Raw genomic sequence first — 13,464 nt, forward strand, 5'->3', positions numbered from 1 at the left:
CTTGTCCCAAACATATATTGCACTGACTCCGGAAAATCGTTGAGCCACCTCCTCAATCATCAGGGGCATTATCTTGTGCTACTAAAGTTTGAGAGACCGTTAACATCTCGAGATCAGCCAGAGTCACGCAACATATCGCCTGTTTCAGTCATCTGCAGTTAATATTTTCACCAGGATTGTTTATATATTTTCCCATCGTGAAGCCAAATCACAAGATTCTTTTTAATTCAGTTTTTTACGATTGATGCCCTTTAATGCAAACTCCTCACCCAGAGTCTCTTTCATTTCTCTGAATCGATCATGACTTTTATTCAATTCTCGGAGTCCAGCTAGCTAGTAATACATTATTACTTATGCTGAGCCATCATACAGTGTGTGGCTCCTTAACTTTGAAAGCTGGATCATCAAGAAACTCTTGAATTTTTTTCCAGCTTTCTGATCTTGATGGATGAGTTATTCAGAATAGTCAAAACAGTAAATTGAACTTTCATATGAAATTTTCAAGCACTGAAATATTCTTCAATGAATTTCCACATGCAAATGCGTGTCTGTGAACAATGCAGTGGCTATGCGATAGAAATGGTAAGTATTTTGACTTTATCTGAATGCCATCTCCAGCCCTACGCCCCTCATGACTCAAGCCCTGTCACTTCCTAAACTGACCAGTCTATCCTTCCCAGTTTAAGGCACGACAACAGTGGTGTAACTTAAATTTTTTTTGGTGCTTGCCACCAGGACAGGCTGACTTTAGGTGCAGGCTGGAAAGGGCCTGACATCAGGGTAGGTAATAGCCTTAATCTGCCTGCCCACAACCATTGTTTGACAGAGCCAAATATTACCAACTAAAATACCTTTGATAGAATGGATGACACAGTGAAGCACAAGCATAACATATATTATATAAATTGATCATTCTCCTGTCCTGGTCATACTAGCTCAATTAAATTAAATGCTGAGGTCTATAGTTTTCAGCAATTTCTAATATTTACCGGCCTTAACATTTAATCATTGAATTAAAAAGGCCGATAGGTCCATTTCACAAAGCGCTTTGCTGAACGAAGTGGGCATTTAAATCCACTTTGAAACACGCCAATTTTTGGTGTGCATTAAAGAGAATAGGACCTTTATTACCACTCCTGCGAGAATAAATTCATTCCAGAGTCGAAATGTTGAATTCCACAGAAATATTTCCTTCTCCCTCGTCAAAATAACTTCATGCTGTCAAAGCAAGAGAGGTGTACTTAAATCTCAGAACCGCGTGTCAAAAGACACGGAAATCAATCTAACAAGACAAGACCACAAAAGCAGTCTTAAATGACAACTAACGATGATTGTCTTGGATGTACAATAGAAAGAACAATTTTCCAGTCAAGGTTTGCAGATGTTTTCCATGTTTTCTACCTGTGGCCTCAGATACAATTTGGATTTTGGATGCACCCAAAGCGTTGCGCATGCACGCAGCGATATTGAAAACGAAAAAGTCAACAATGTATCAGGTTTTCTGCATATAACATGTCTGAAATTGATTGAAACTTACAGGGATGATCGAAAAGACCCCTCACTTCTCAGTCCACACCAGAAATCGGCATGTGCTGCTGTTTTGGAGTGGATTTAACGGCCAACTGTGTTCCACAAAGTGCCTACATTATGAATTGAGTATCAGAAATTGTTGAAAACAGACCTCAACGTTTAATTTAATTGAACTATGGTGATACAACCTCTTGCGATTAGATGATAGACAACTGGTAGCTTTAAGACTGTTTGGATTTTTCACAGCAAAGTTCGTTAGAAAACAGTGCACACCACAAAATTTCAGCTTCTTTTACATTTATTTTACCTTCATTTATGAAATATATTTATATATATATATATGAAATGATGTTTTCCAGTTTCACTTGCAAATGAGGACATTGTACTAAGTGGACTGCTTGGAACAAGCACCCTGGACATAGACTACAAAGACAGTCACTGCAATGTGGTATACAGTCTTGGTAAGTTCATAGTTAATACTGAAAATACAGTATTGACTCTTACATTATTGTTGACAAGCGTTACAGCTTGAGGCTGTACATTTCGCCAGTAACTTATCCAAGGCGAATGGACTAATGAGAAGACTAAAATTTTCTCTGAATTGTGATAATAAAAATATTTTCTATAGGACTATTAGGATGTTCCCACCTCAGCATACAGTTTTATATATTTGAAGATTGAGTCTACTGATGTAAAGAATTCTTTGGTAGACAAAAATGAAACCAGCAATCTTGCCATTACAAGCAAGCAGTTCTATTGCCCTTATGAGCAAAGTGTAGATCTCACGGAGTTATCATTTTATATCATTTCCAATAAATCAAAAATATCTCCCAAGTATACATATAAACTATTATAATTAACCAGCATCAATCACACCGAAACGTTTGACAGCCAGGTGTGACTATCACACTATCGCCGCTGCTCTGATTTTAATCTCCAAGCTGTAAGTCTTTTAATATATAACTCATTCCATAAAATGTAAATTTTATCTCTTCTATGTAAACTATGCAGGCCCCGTCTGAACGAATATGTTGGGCTAACTGGGATAGAGCAGAGAAAAAGAGAAACATTAGTCATGATTTAAATAGGCAATCATTTAGAAATGCCCCCCCCCCCTCCCCAAAAAAAATTATGGCAGATAATTTCATATGATCAGATAGGACAACAAAATTTTAGCACAGACAATGTATTCTATTTTCTGCTGTAGGTGTTGCAGTGGTGAAAACAATTTAAGCTTTAATGCAGGTAAAAATGGAAGGTACAGTAATATTATAAGACTAGTAAAAAAACATAAAAATCAGCAAAAGACATGACAATGTCAAACATTCACAAATTTGAGAATTATAGGGAACCATGCATGGCAAGCTTGACTACACCCATTTTTTTTTATTCACAGGTAATGCTGCTGATGCACTTTATTCAAAGACATACCACATTATAATTGGTCCCCAGTGTTCACAATCCTGTAGTCATGTGGCTCGACTGGCAGCTTATAAAAACATTCCTGATTTTACTGGAGTCTGCCAGGACACAGAGATGTTGGATAAAACTCAGTTCAAGGTAACTTCATGATCATGACTGCCATGAAAGTTGCTGCTGTTCCATTACCAGATTGCATGCGGCATGAAGGATATGTAATTAAGACCATGATATCATGCAAAGTTTTGTGTACCAGCATGTTGCATTAACTTGGAAAACAAATATTAGGGCTAGGTTCGTGTAAATTTGGTTAGAAATGAACTTACCCTTAAGCAGAAGTGGACAAATTATGTGGAATTGAACGAATGCGACCCAAATATAACTGGCAGGAATAACAACCCATGCAATTTTTTTTTAGAGAATATTGTGGAAGCAACAACTGTTTTTCACTTGCGCTCATTATCGCCTATCGCCTAACTTAAAATACTACAGTCTGTAAGATTGCATTGCTAAGAATGTTGTTGTTTTCGTAACATGCGCATGTCCATAACAGTTGGTATGGTAGGATAAGAAATATAATTCATCAACTTTTTCAAATGCCATCACACTCACAGAAGTTACATGTATGCCTGCGTCTAATGCCAGTTGCCAGCATCACTTTTTATTAATGATTTTTAAATACATGTATGATGTAAGGCTCTATAAGCATACATACATACAAAAATTTGTTGGTGATGCCTTGAAAAAGATAAGTATGTCTAATTAAACCATAGAATCCATGCAGTTACATGTAGTTTTAGTTTTTTTAATTTTGTTAAATCACATGGTTGCTGAAGCTTAATTGCAATACTTGCAATTCATCTAATTTCAGACTCTAACAAGATTCCTAGGTACTTTCACAATGGTGGGCAAAGCAGTTGTTGGATTCATGGCACACAAGGGCTGGGACAGACTTGGTATCATTGCAGAAACACATGTGGATAAGATTTGGTTATTGTCCCAAGAAGGGGTAGCAACTGAATCTGCATTGGCAGGTTATAATGTTGCGAAAAGCATAGCCATAGGAAGTCCTGCATATGCTTCTGCAACTAAGGAGCAGATTCTGGATGAAGTAGCCAATGCTTCACGAAGTAGGTCTTTTATTTCCTTATTTTTATAATTTGAAAATGTATAGTCAGTACATTAAGTACGGATCTTACAGAGTTATATCTGTGTGCATGCATGGTCATGTTCGTACAGCACTAAAAATTAAGAAGAATCATTTTACACTGGATTAGAAGATTGAAAGAAATAAAAAGGGTAGAGAATAAGCACTGGTCCTCTGGTCTGACACGAGTGGAATTTCAGCAGAGTTTAACAAGAGGTGGTCAGGTTATGTTACCTACATTTATAAACAGTGGGAAAATTAAGGAAAAGATACACAGGTGGTCCAAGTGGTAGTAGAATGCTTCATTTTCTTCTCTGACGTTGCAGTGCCTGTGTACTGTGTGTGTATATGTTTTACAAGCTCGCGTGCACTGCTAATTATGACGTTATAAAGAAAAGAACAAATCAGTTCACAACTTCCATCTTGACCATCTTGTACCATCTTGACACAGGCGGGAAGGAGTTTTACGAGTGTCCCATTGTCTAAAAAAATTGTGCTTCTCGTAGATTCTATACAGTTTGATCATGTTTACCTTTGTTTAACTGAAGGAGCAGCTTATATCGCGGAGTCCTCAGGGAAGTGTACTGGTCCAGTGAAAACGTAAAAGGCAGTTGTGACATTTTAGTGCAGAATGTACATGTGTCTGATAACTAATGATAGCTGTATGTTACAAATTGTTTTATGTTTATTCATTTTCTTTTATTTGTCTTGTTCATACAGTTATTGTGCTGGCTGTAAGAGGGAACACACTTCGGGAACTTATGCTCTATGCTCACTCTAAAGGATATATGGATGGGAGATACTTTTTTATTTGCCTCTACTATTACGAGCAACCCAATGTTTTTGGTGATTTTTCATTCATACGAGTAAGTATAACATAGCTAAATTGCTGAAGCAGAAGATGCTACATACCACCCCCATGACTGAGTTATTTCCATCGTTGATAGAATGTAGTAAAGCAAATTGAATCACTTAGAATTGAATCTGATTTTCACTAGAAGGAAGGAATTGTTGGGAACACAAATACTAATTACACTAACATTAGTTAGTTTTAACTTCTTCACTTAGTGTTTAGCGTTAAGGGAATAGTGCAACGACTGGTTAATTCGTGTCAGTATAGTGGCTAGGGTGGGGGCGGCTTACTTGGCTTCGGTAAGTCGTCTCGGTGAAGCAGCACTTGATAAAAGGGCGGTGGAAATCCATTCTCTGAGGACTCCTTTGTTAAATTGTTAAGCACGACATTAAACCCTAAGCACTCATTTACCCGGTGTTGGTATTAAAAATATCATTTTAAGGTGTTAATTGGCTTCTGAAAATGCATTTTTGTATACCAAACTTCAGGTGGCCTAAAGTGATTCAAAAATTTCAGGAGCATATTCTTGTGGCTCTGTTGTTACTGACTTTAAGCAGATGCCATAAAGCAGTGGATACTGGATCAGCATTATGACAAGTCTTCTGATTGGCTTGTATTCTTAAGTGTGTATAAAATATTATTGTACCTACCTTTTTTCAGAATGATGCCAATGATGCTGTGGCTCTGGAGGCCTATCACCATGTTGTGTTCATACAATACTACACCAGACAATCTCCTGAATTGACAGCCTTTGATACACGCATGAGAGCAGCTGCTCTAACATTGTTCAATCACACTTTTCAACCTACTGACAGCGTAAGTATATTTACATTTATATCTTTGTTGAGGAAGTTGTAACAGTGGTTGTTTCCTAAGGCTAACCAAAACTATTTATATGATTGATAAACACTGTTTTTTGCCTGATATCTGAATACAGTCATATATGAATGGTTAATAACCAAGGAAGTTTGACATGTTACTGATAAACTTTTGTCACGTGTCTTAAATTGTGACATTCAGATATGAAGTAAACCAGGAAATTGCTTGGAATTTTATTAAGGCCTCCAATGCCTTTAATTGGTTTGGAATGTTGCCTTGGGAGCAATTGAGAAATATTATATTTGGGTTTTGAAGTATTTGATTTTCAGAAGAAACCTACCTAACTGAAACAGGCACAGTGGAGGTATATATACCTCCATGCAGGCACCAAAAACAGTAAAAACGCTATATTCTTGATTTTTGTCCTAACTTACAGCAGTATCCTCTTGTTAATTTCCGCTACTAATAGTACGATAGTGTTTAATTAGATGGGAAACTAATGCGTGCTCTTATTGGTCCATTACCTAATGTCAGCCAATGAAATGCATTGTTAATAATGTTATATTATGTACCAGAGCCTGTCAGATAATTCTGATATACCATTGTTATGTCACTTGACAGAAATCAGGAAAGAAGGTCTAGCAGTATTGAAAGTTGACATATAATGATAATGACAAGGCCAAAATTACAATATTATATGTTTGATGTTACGCGACCAACCCCTCAAAAAAAGGTCCGACTGAAATTCTTTTTTCATGTTTTTAGAGATGCCAAATTCTTTTATTTTATGTCATTTAATGTTTTTTTTGGGCAATCGTTTGAAATGCCCCTTTGTTCATACAAGTAACGGGCACTAAGGATATCCAGTCTAAGGATGGCTTACATTTACTGATATGTGCAGACTGAAGCTGTCTTTAGCCAGGACAACCTGTGCAACCGATTATGACATTGTATCTGTATTCAGCTACCACATTAGCAAAGCTTGCTGCATACGCAATACTTAATATCCAAATCCACGTAATACATGGTCTATCTGCAAGCACAAAGATATTAAGGCACTGACCTTAATGGACATTCCCTCAAAAAATCTGTTGAATTCGAAGATAAGGTCTGGTTGAGCTACTCACTGCGTGATGCCGTCTACTCGATTGATTTAAATTGGTACATCATGAAAAAATGTACTACAGTGTTAGCCAGATACTTTTAAAATGACAAGAAACTGATGCTGTGACTGTGAGGTTTTTTTTTTTTTTTTTGCACCATCTAAATATCAGCCACATGCGAGGAGGTGCTGCGTGTGAAAACAATAGCTGTACATTTGTGAGTAGGGCTCAGAAAGTGAGATATTATGGAATTACCACTCGCATACGCCATGAAATGAGATAAAATTTGTCTGGAAGACCACAAAGCCATCAGCCAAAGGCATGCAAGTGTTTTCTCGTATTTCTCTGTTCCCAAATCTTACGTTTTACTATTGATAGCTGTGAACTAGACCTTACCCAATATTAAAAGTTCACAGCCGATTTGTTGGCTGACAATTTCTGTCCCGCTGATGAACAAGGCAGACCTTAAAGCTTTTCGATGTGTGTTCATATCCGACACCCAAAGATCAAAATAGCTGTGAAGTGTTTTCACCTATATCCATTTGGATATCTGTAAAATAAAGTTGCCATATTTTAGGGGGCTGTATACTTTACCAAACTGATGACCAATGTCCTTGTGTCAAACCCCTATCCAAGATTTGAAAGGGGCATGGTGGAATAGCTATCTGAAAGGGCATGCACCATGAGCGTAGCCAACGTCACCATAAGGCTGGGGTCCAGGGCTAGGCGCCCCCTGGAAGCTATAGATCCCCGATGCCCTGGGAAGCAATCTAAGCCATTCATAGCCATTAAATTCTACCACAGTTTAACTACATTTCATGTGAAGAAAACCAGTTTTTCACATTTTGTCAGTGTTAAATCCAGGAATTCTTGTAGAGTCAAATCAAATGACATTTGAAAACTGAAAATTTGAAGATAAATGTGGAGTAATTACGCCGATGCATTCAACCCTGTATTTGCCTAGGGAGTATTACTGCGATGAATATCAAAAAGCAATCAATCATGTGAACGAAATGTTGATGCACAAGTTACCCTAAAAAAATCCATTCCAAGTAATTACTGTCAAGAAAAATATAAACTGAATAAAAGGCTTATTCACTTGAATAAGACTGAATCATGTAGTGTTATGCAGAATTGACATAAAAGATGGCGGTGTCATGCAGGGTGTGCACAGTCCTTGAGACTCCTTGAAAATGCTTGAAAAATACAATTTCATTTTCAAGTACTTGAAAATCCTTAAAAAAGACAAATACTCCTGGATACTCCTTGAAAATCTTAGTTTGTCCCGAACTTAAATATTGTCTGCTGACTGCCGGGTTTGTATATAGGGATCTCGCTGATAATTCTCCCATAATGAGGGCTTCTGCTCGCACTCGACATTGTCGCAAATTTAGACCAATTTTTTGAAATGGCGATAAACTTTGAAAAAATACGAATGTTTTTGGCAACAAATTTATTTACTTAAGAAAAAATGCAAACGTTATATAAAATTACCATGAGAGTTTTCTGGGGTTTTTAGCACATTTTCGCAGTTTTGCTAGTGAAAATAATCCACTTACTTTCATTTCCAACGCACTCAACTCAGAGAAACAGCAACAACACAGTTGTATGGCGATTACTTGACAGAAATCTACAAAGGGGGTTCAGCTTGGTTGAAAGTTGACTTACATTAAATAACGCTTGAAATCATTTTTGTCAAAAAACGAATGAGAATCATGGCATTTTGGGGATGCCATTCATTGCCAATTGTAAAAAAAAACTTTTCCTCCTAAAAAACTATTGTTTTGGATCCGAAGTAAATTAAATGTTCCAGAATAAATGTGTACGCTATCTGGTTTTCTCCTGTCAGACTGTGTTACTCCAATGTACTGATCATAATGTTGCATATAAATAAACTGAATTTACAAATTAATTTTGTAGCAAATTTTTCTGATAGAGGAAATTACATTTTACTATAATCCTACAGACAGGTTGAAAAAGGATTGATTTTTTTTTCAAAAAAACAAAATCATGCTGCCAAGCAGTGATCCATTATTTTGAGGGCAATTGTTCTAGATGTAACTTTTGATAAACTCCAGATATAGCTGGAAGAGACCAAACTGATTCTAGCAGCTACACCAAGGCAGATAAAAATAAATTACGGAAGGAGACCCATAAGAGTCATGGCCGCTAAGGAAGTATGGCTAAAGAAATATAGTATCTATTACAAAGTCTGATGAGTGGCTAAAGTGACTGGCTAAAAAAAATACTGACCCAGAGGAAGCCCTGCATAATGATATATGGCGTTAATTTTTTTACTGAGCCAAGGCCGGATCAAAGAATGTGTCACATTACAGAGTTGAAGGGCGGATATTTCTTGCAAAAGCAAGCGTACTATTCAATATACATGCATACAAATTAAAGCATCTATAATTTAGACTTAAAATATAGTCTATAATTTGCATCAGGGTATGTTTAAACTAGCCTTGAAAATGACAGAAAACTCCTGGAAAGCTTGAAAACTACTTGAATTTCATTTTCATATAGCTATATGAACCCTGTCATGGGAAATCCAAGGAAATCATGGTAAATAATCCACAATTAAATCATTAATATTATATGAGACAGCTGTCCATGTTTTGTTCCCATTTGGGACGTATGTTTTATGTTTTTGACACAGCCAGGGCTCAGTATAACATAGTAATGTCAGCTTGTCCTCATCACTCCATTCATAATTTATTAAAAGCCAGTCAAAATCAAGACTTAGAACAGCTTCTTTTCATATAGAATGTTTTGATTTTTTGGGGTTTTGACGTATCACAGTGCACATTAGAAGTAACAGTTGCAGCATCCAAGGCATTTCTGATCCCATATGTTGTTGTTTCAACGTTGGTTGTCCCTGGCCTCGGCTTGGTTACACTGCTTTCATTGGTGACCGTGGCTGGTTTGGTTGACAATCCCCCCATGCTTTCCCAAAGAAATCTACAATTGAATGACAGCCCTCGGCTGTTTCGGTTAATTCCTGAGAACGTTTCTTCGCCCGCCTTTCAATTTTTGGCATCTTTTTTGCACCAGGAAGAGTGAACTGTCTACGAATCAGGATTTCTACAAAACACAGCATAGACAGAGTCTGTGACAGAGTTTTGACAACATCTGAATTGTGGAAATCGCCAAAAAAGAACTTGTACATTGTGTTGAGATTTCCTGGAAATGTCAGAGCTCTCCAATATGACAAGACAGTTGGAGTAGATGCAAAATTAGAAAAAAAACGGCGACAAATAAAGAAACGGCAGGGTGGCGCATAAATAGCTTTTAAAAAGGCGGCTTGGCGGCAATTTTAGGGGCAGGGCGCTGCGCCATGCCAAATAACGCTAGCGAGAGATCTGAAAAAAGGGGCATGGGGCGCTGAGAAGAATTGTTTGGGGGCAGCGTGGCACTGGAAATCGGGGTGTGGCGCTGCTCCATGACAAATAACGCTAGCCAGGTTGTGTTTCCATAGGGAGTGGCGATTTCAAATTAATTACTTTGTGAGATAATGAGTGCAAGATGTTCAAGGAAATCTTGTAAACATTGCAACTGTCAGCATGTTTCGACTTCAAGATAAAAAATTCTCAGAGATCCAATTCTTTTCGTCACGCTGTCCCTTAAAAACACGCCTAATCTCATGAAATTGAATTGCTGAGAATTGTGTGGCTCTGGTTACAGCCAACACAAAATGTTTACAAACACTGACCAAACTTGGACACAGGCCTTTCCCTCCAAGGACAGGTCGCTCAAGCTATAGCTGAAGTTCTTGTGTAGCCCACTTACATAAATCTCCTACTTTATTTTTTGTCAATTAAATTAATTCAATCATGGATTGATCTAGTTATGGTGACAAATTGAGACCTTACACCATGATATCTGCTGAAACATGATCAAAATGGAAGATTTTTATGTTAAACATACGTTATCAAGGAATCCCCCACAGAGCCCCTGTTATGTTGCCATCCACCATTGTGTTACTCTCATGTTCCATCTTTTACTCATCGTGCAACACAATATGATTTTGGCTCTCCTCTTCCTCATGTATAAATGTTTTGGACAGTGTCAGTTAGGTCAAAGCTGGTGATCAAAACTGAGGCTCACTCGGGTGCTTACACACTTCATACTTTTAGACAGACATGTACTTGAATGATGTATTGAAGACAATAAATACTTGATCCTTGGCATGAGGGAAGAATCACAAAAATCTCACAAAGTTAATTAAAATGAAGAAATTGGGAAAATGGAAACAGATTTCTCAGTATCGATTTTATTTTTCTAGATCATGACGTTCCACTTCACTCTCTGAAAAGTATCAGCGGGACAGAATTTAGGTGATATTTTCACATGCTCGCCCCCTCTATACAGAACTAGAAAACTGCCACAAACTGTTGACTTTAGTTATGTCGTAGTAGTCATAAAAATGTTTAATAAATGTTGACCTGTTAGTTTTATTGTAAAGATCTAAGAATGTTTATTTTGAGAATTGCCAAATATTGGGTGATATAATTTAGTACTGCTCTGATCAGTGTTGAGGAAGTTTAGTTGTGATCAATCATTTGAACAAGATTCTACAACTGTTCTTCCCTTCTTAGCAAAAAAAAAAAAAATCCGACCTACCTGCTCTCTGTTGTTATAAAGGGCTTGTAACATCAGACAAACAATATTTTAATTTTGGTGTAATTCTTATGATGTCAAACAGCCAAGATTTTAATTTTGGCCTAATTGTTATAATGAGAGAATCCCGGAATATTTTAGGATGCAGTTCAGTCTCTCGTCAAGGGAAATATATCTAGGAGTGTCAGACGGTTTTGTAAAGTTACCTCCCTTGAAAACTTTGATCTCTAATTCATTATTCCAATTTTTTAACGTCAGTTAAATGATGACTCAGTACTTGTGGTGTTGCATGAAGTCAGGAAAAAGTCTGGCTTCTCCAGTCCTACTCTGTTACTCCCAGCTCTTTGTCATATTTTGAAAGCATTTTATTTCTTAACAGTGCACCTGAAAATGTAATTGGATCATCCCTTGTCAAATCAGCATCTGGTATTTCTTTTTGCAGAGACCCTTGTAAAATTTATTTACAGTAGAAGGAGTTAAGAACAACTCTTGGATTTTCTTCAGTAGTTGGCCAAGAGTTGTATCTTAATGTGAAAAAATTTTCATAGAACGATCCAACAGTCAACATGGTGAACTTTGTAAACATGGTGAACAGTTAACGTAAAAGCAAAAAAGGTAATTGTTTATTCGTTTGTCCTGAAGCATAGTTCAATCACCTAGTACATCAAAGATAACGCTTTGAAGAGGTCAGGTCATCTTGTGCAGCACTGGCCGTGATGGCCCATTTAGTAGAGCACCTTCTTCGGGGGATCAGGTCACACCCAAGACCTTAAAGAGGAAGTTTTAACTTCCTTACTTGTCGTTCAGTATTAAGGGTAAGTGCAATGACAAGTTGACCCGTACCAGTATAATGGCTCGAGTTGGGCGGCTTACTTGCCTTCGGTAAGCACTCTGTCGTGATATGACTGATAAATTGTAAAGTTCGACATTAAACCTCAAGCACTCACTCTTCTTGTGCAAGTGCTCATGTACCTAAATAACGTTATTCAGGTACAGTAACAAAAACTCCTATACATTTCACTTTACCTGTGATAGCTCAACAAGTATACAGTTAACAAAAGCGTTAATGAAAGTGTGATGGTTAAGAGTTCATTATTTCTCAAAAAGTATTATGAGGCCACATTCTAAAAGCCCGGGTAGGAAAAGCCCTGACAATAGATTTCCAGTTCTCTGTTCCACTTGAATGGGAAATCACAGCCATCTAAAAATGCTCCATAACAAACAAGGATTTCAAGATTGTTGAAAATTACACGATGTTTGTAAAGAACCATATCTCAAGCACTTGTAATTTGGAGCTTAACTTGGCAAACCTTCCTTATATTATATGCTAAGGTATTTTGGAGAATTTAGAAAAAAAAAACTAAGAGGGCTACTGCAAAAAGAAATTACATTTTCAGATGCACTATTAAAAGTAAAGTGCTGCCATATGACCGAGAGCTTGAAGTAACTCAGCGCATGTATGAATAGAGAAGGCAGACCTTTTACTGGCCTACTGCAACACAGCAAGTACCAATTCATCATTAGAGAGATTAAAGCTTTCCAGGGACGTGTTTTTTTTGAGAATTTTTGTGAATTCAGATAAGGGGTCACTACACCAGTTGGCTGAAATGACACCCAGTTGATACAAAATAGCTTTTGGGTTTTGAAGAGATTTGGAAATGGTTTGGGATTTTTTCTAGGTTTGAAGGGTGGGAACGCCGAGATATGCACACTCTACTGGTTGATGAGGACATGGCGGTTTCCAATGTGCAAAAAGCAATTGCAGTTGACTGCTTTACTTGTTGCTGTTAGGCCAAGTGAACAATATGACAGGGCTAGGGCCTGTACATGGCATAGAAGAGTTATACAGCTATGGGTGATCAGTTCATTGTTAATTATACACATATACATGATTTCTTAGTTAAAATGTTATCACACATAGCTAATAAGGTGGTAGGTCTGTTGCTGATACAAGACTTCTGAGTTTAAGTGTT

At 37.3% G+C, this 13,464-nt stretch overlaps 1 protein-coding gene across 1 annotated transcript in view; it reads left to right on the forward strand.

The window, feature by feature from the left end:
- The window catches only part of LOC135464580 (atrial natriuretic peptide receptor 1-like), a 51,062-nt gene that overhangs the window by 2,114 nt on the left and 35,484 nt on the right, over positions 1–13,464 (forward strand). The window contains exons 3-7 of the mRNA XM_064742016.1: positions 1,890–1,991; positions 2,927–3,090; positions 3,821–4,079; positions 4,817–4,962; positions 5,610–5,765. Of these exons, the coding sequence (XP_064598086.1) occupies positions 1,890–1,991; positions 2,927–3,090; positions 3,821–4,079; positions 4,817–4,962; positions 5,610–5,765 (827 nt within the window). The remainder of the gene's footprint in view (positions 1–1,889; positions 1,992–2,926; positions 3,091–3,820; positions 4,080–4,816; positions 4,963–5,609; positions 5,766–13,464) is intronic.

The sequence above is a fragment of the Liolophura sinensis genome, chromosome 4 (assembly GCF_032854445.1).
Source record: "Liolophura sinensis isolate JHLJ2023 chromosome 4, CUHK_Ljap_v2, whole genome shotgun sequence".
NCBI lineage: Eukaryota > Metazoa > Mollusca > Polyplacophora > Chitonida > Chitonidae > Liolophura > Liolophura sinensis.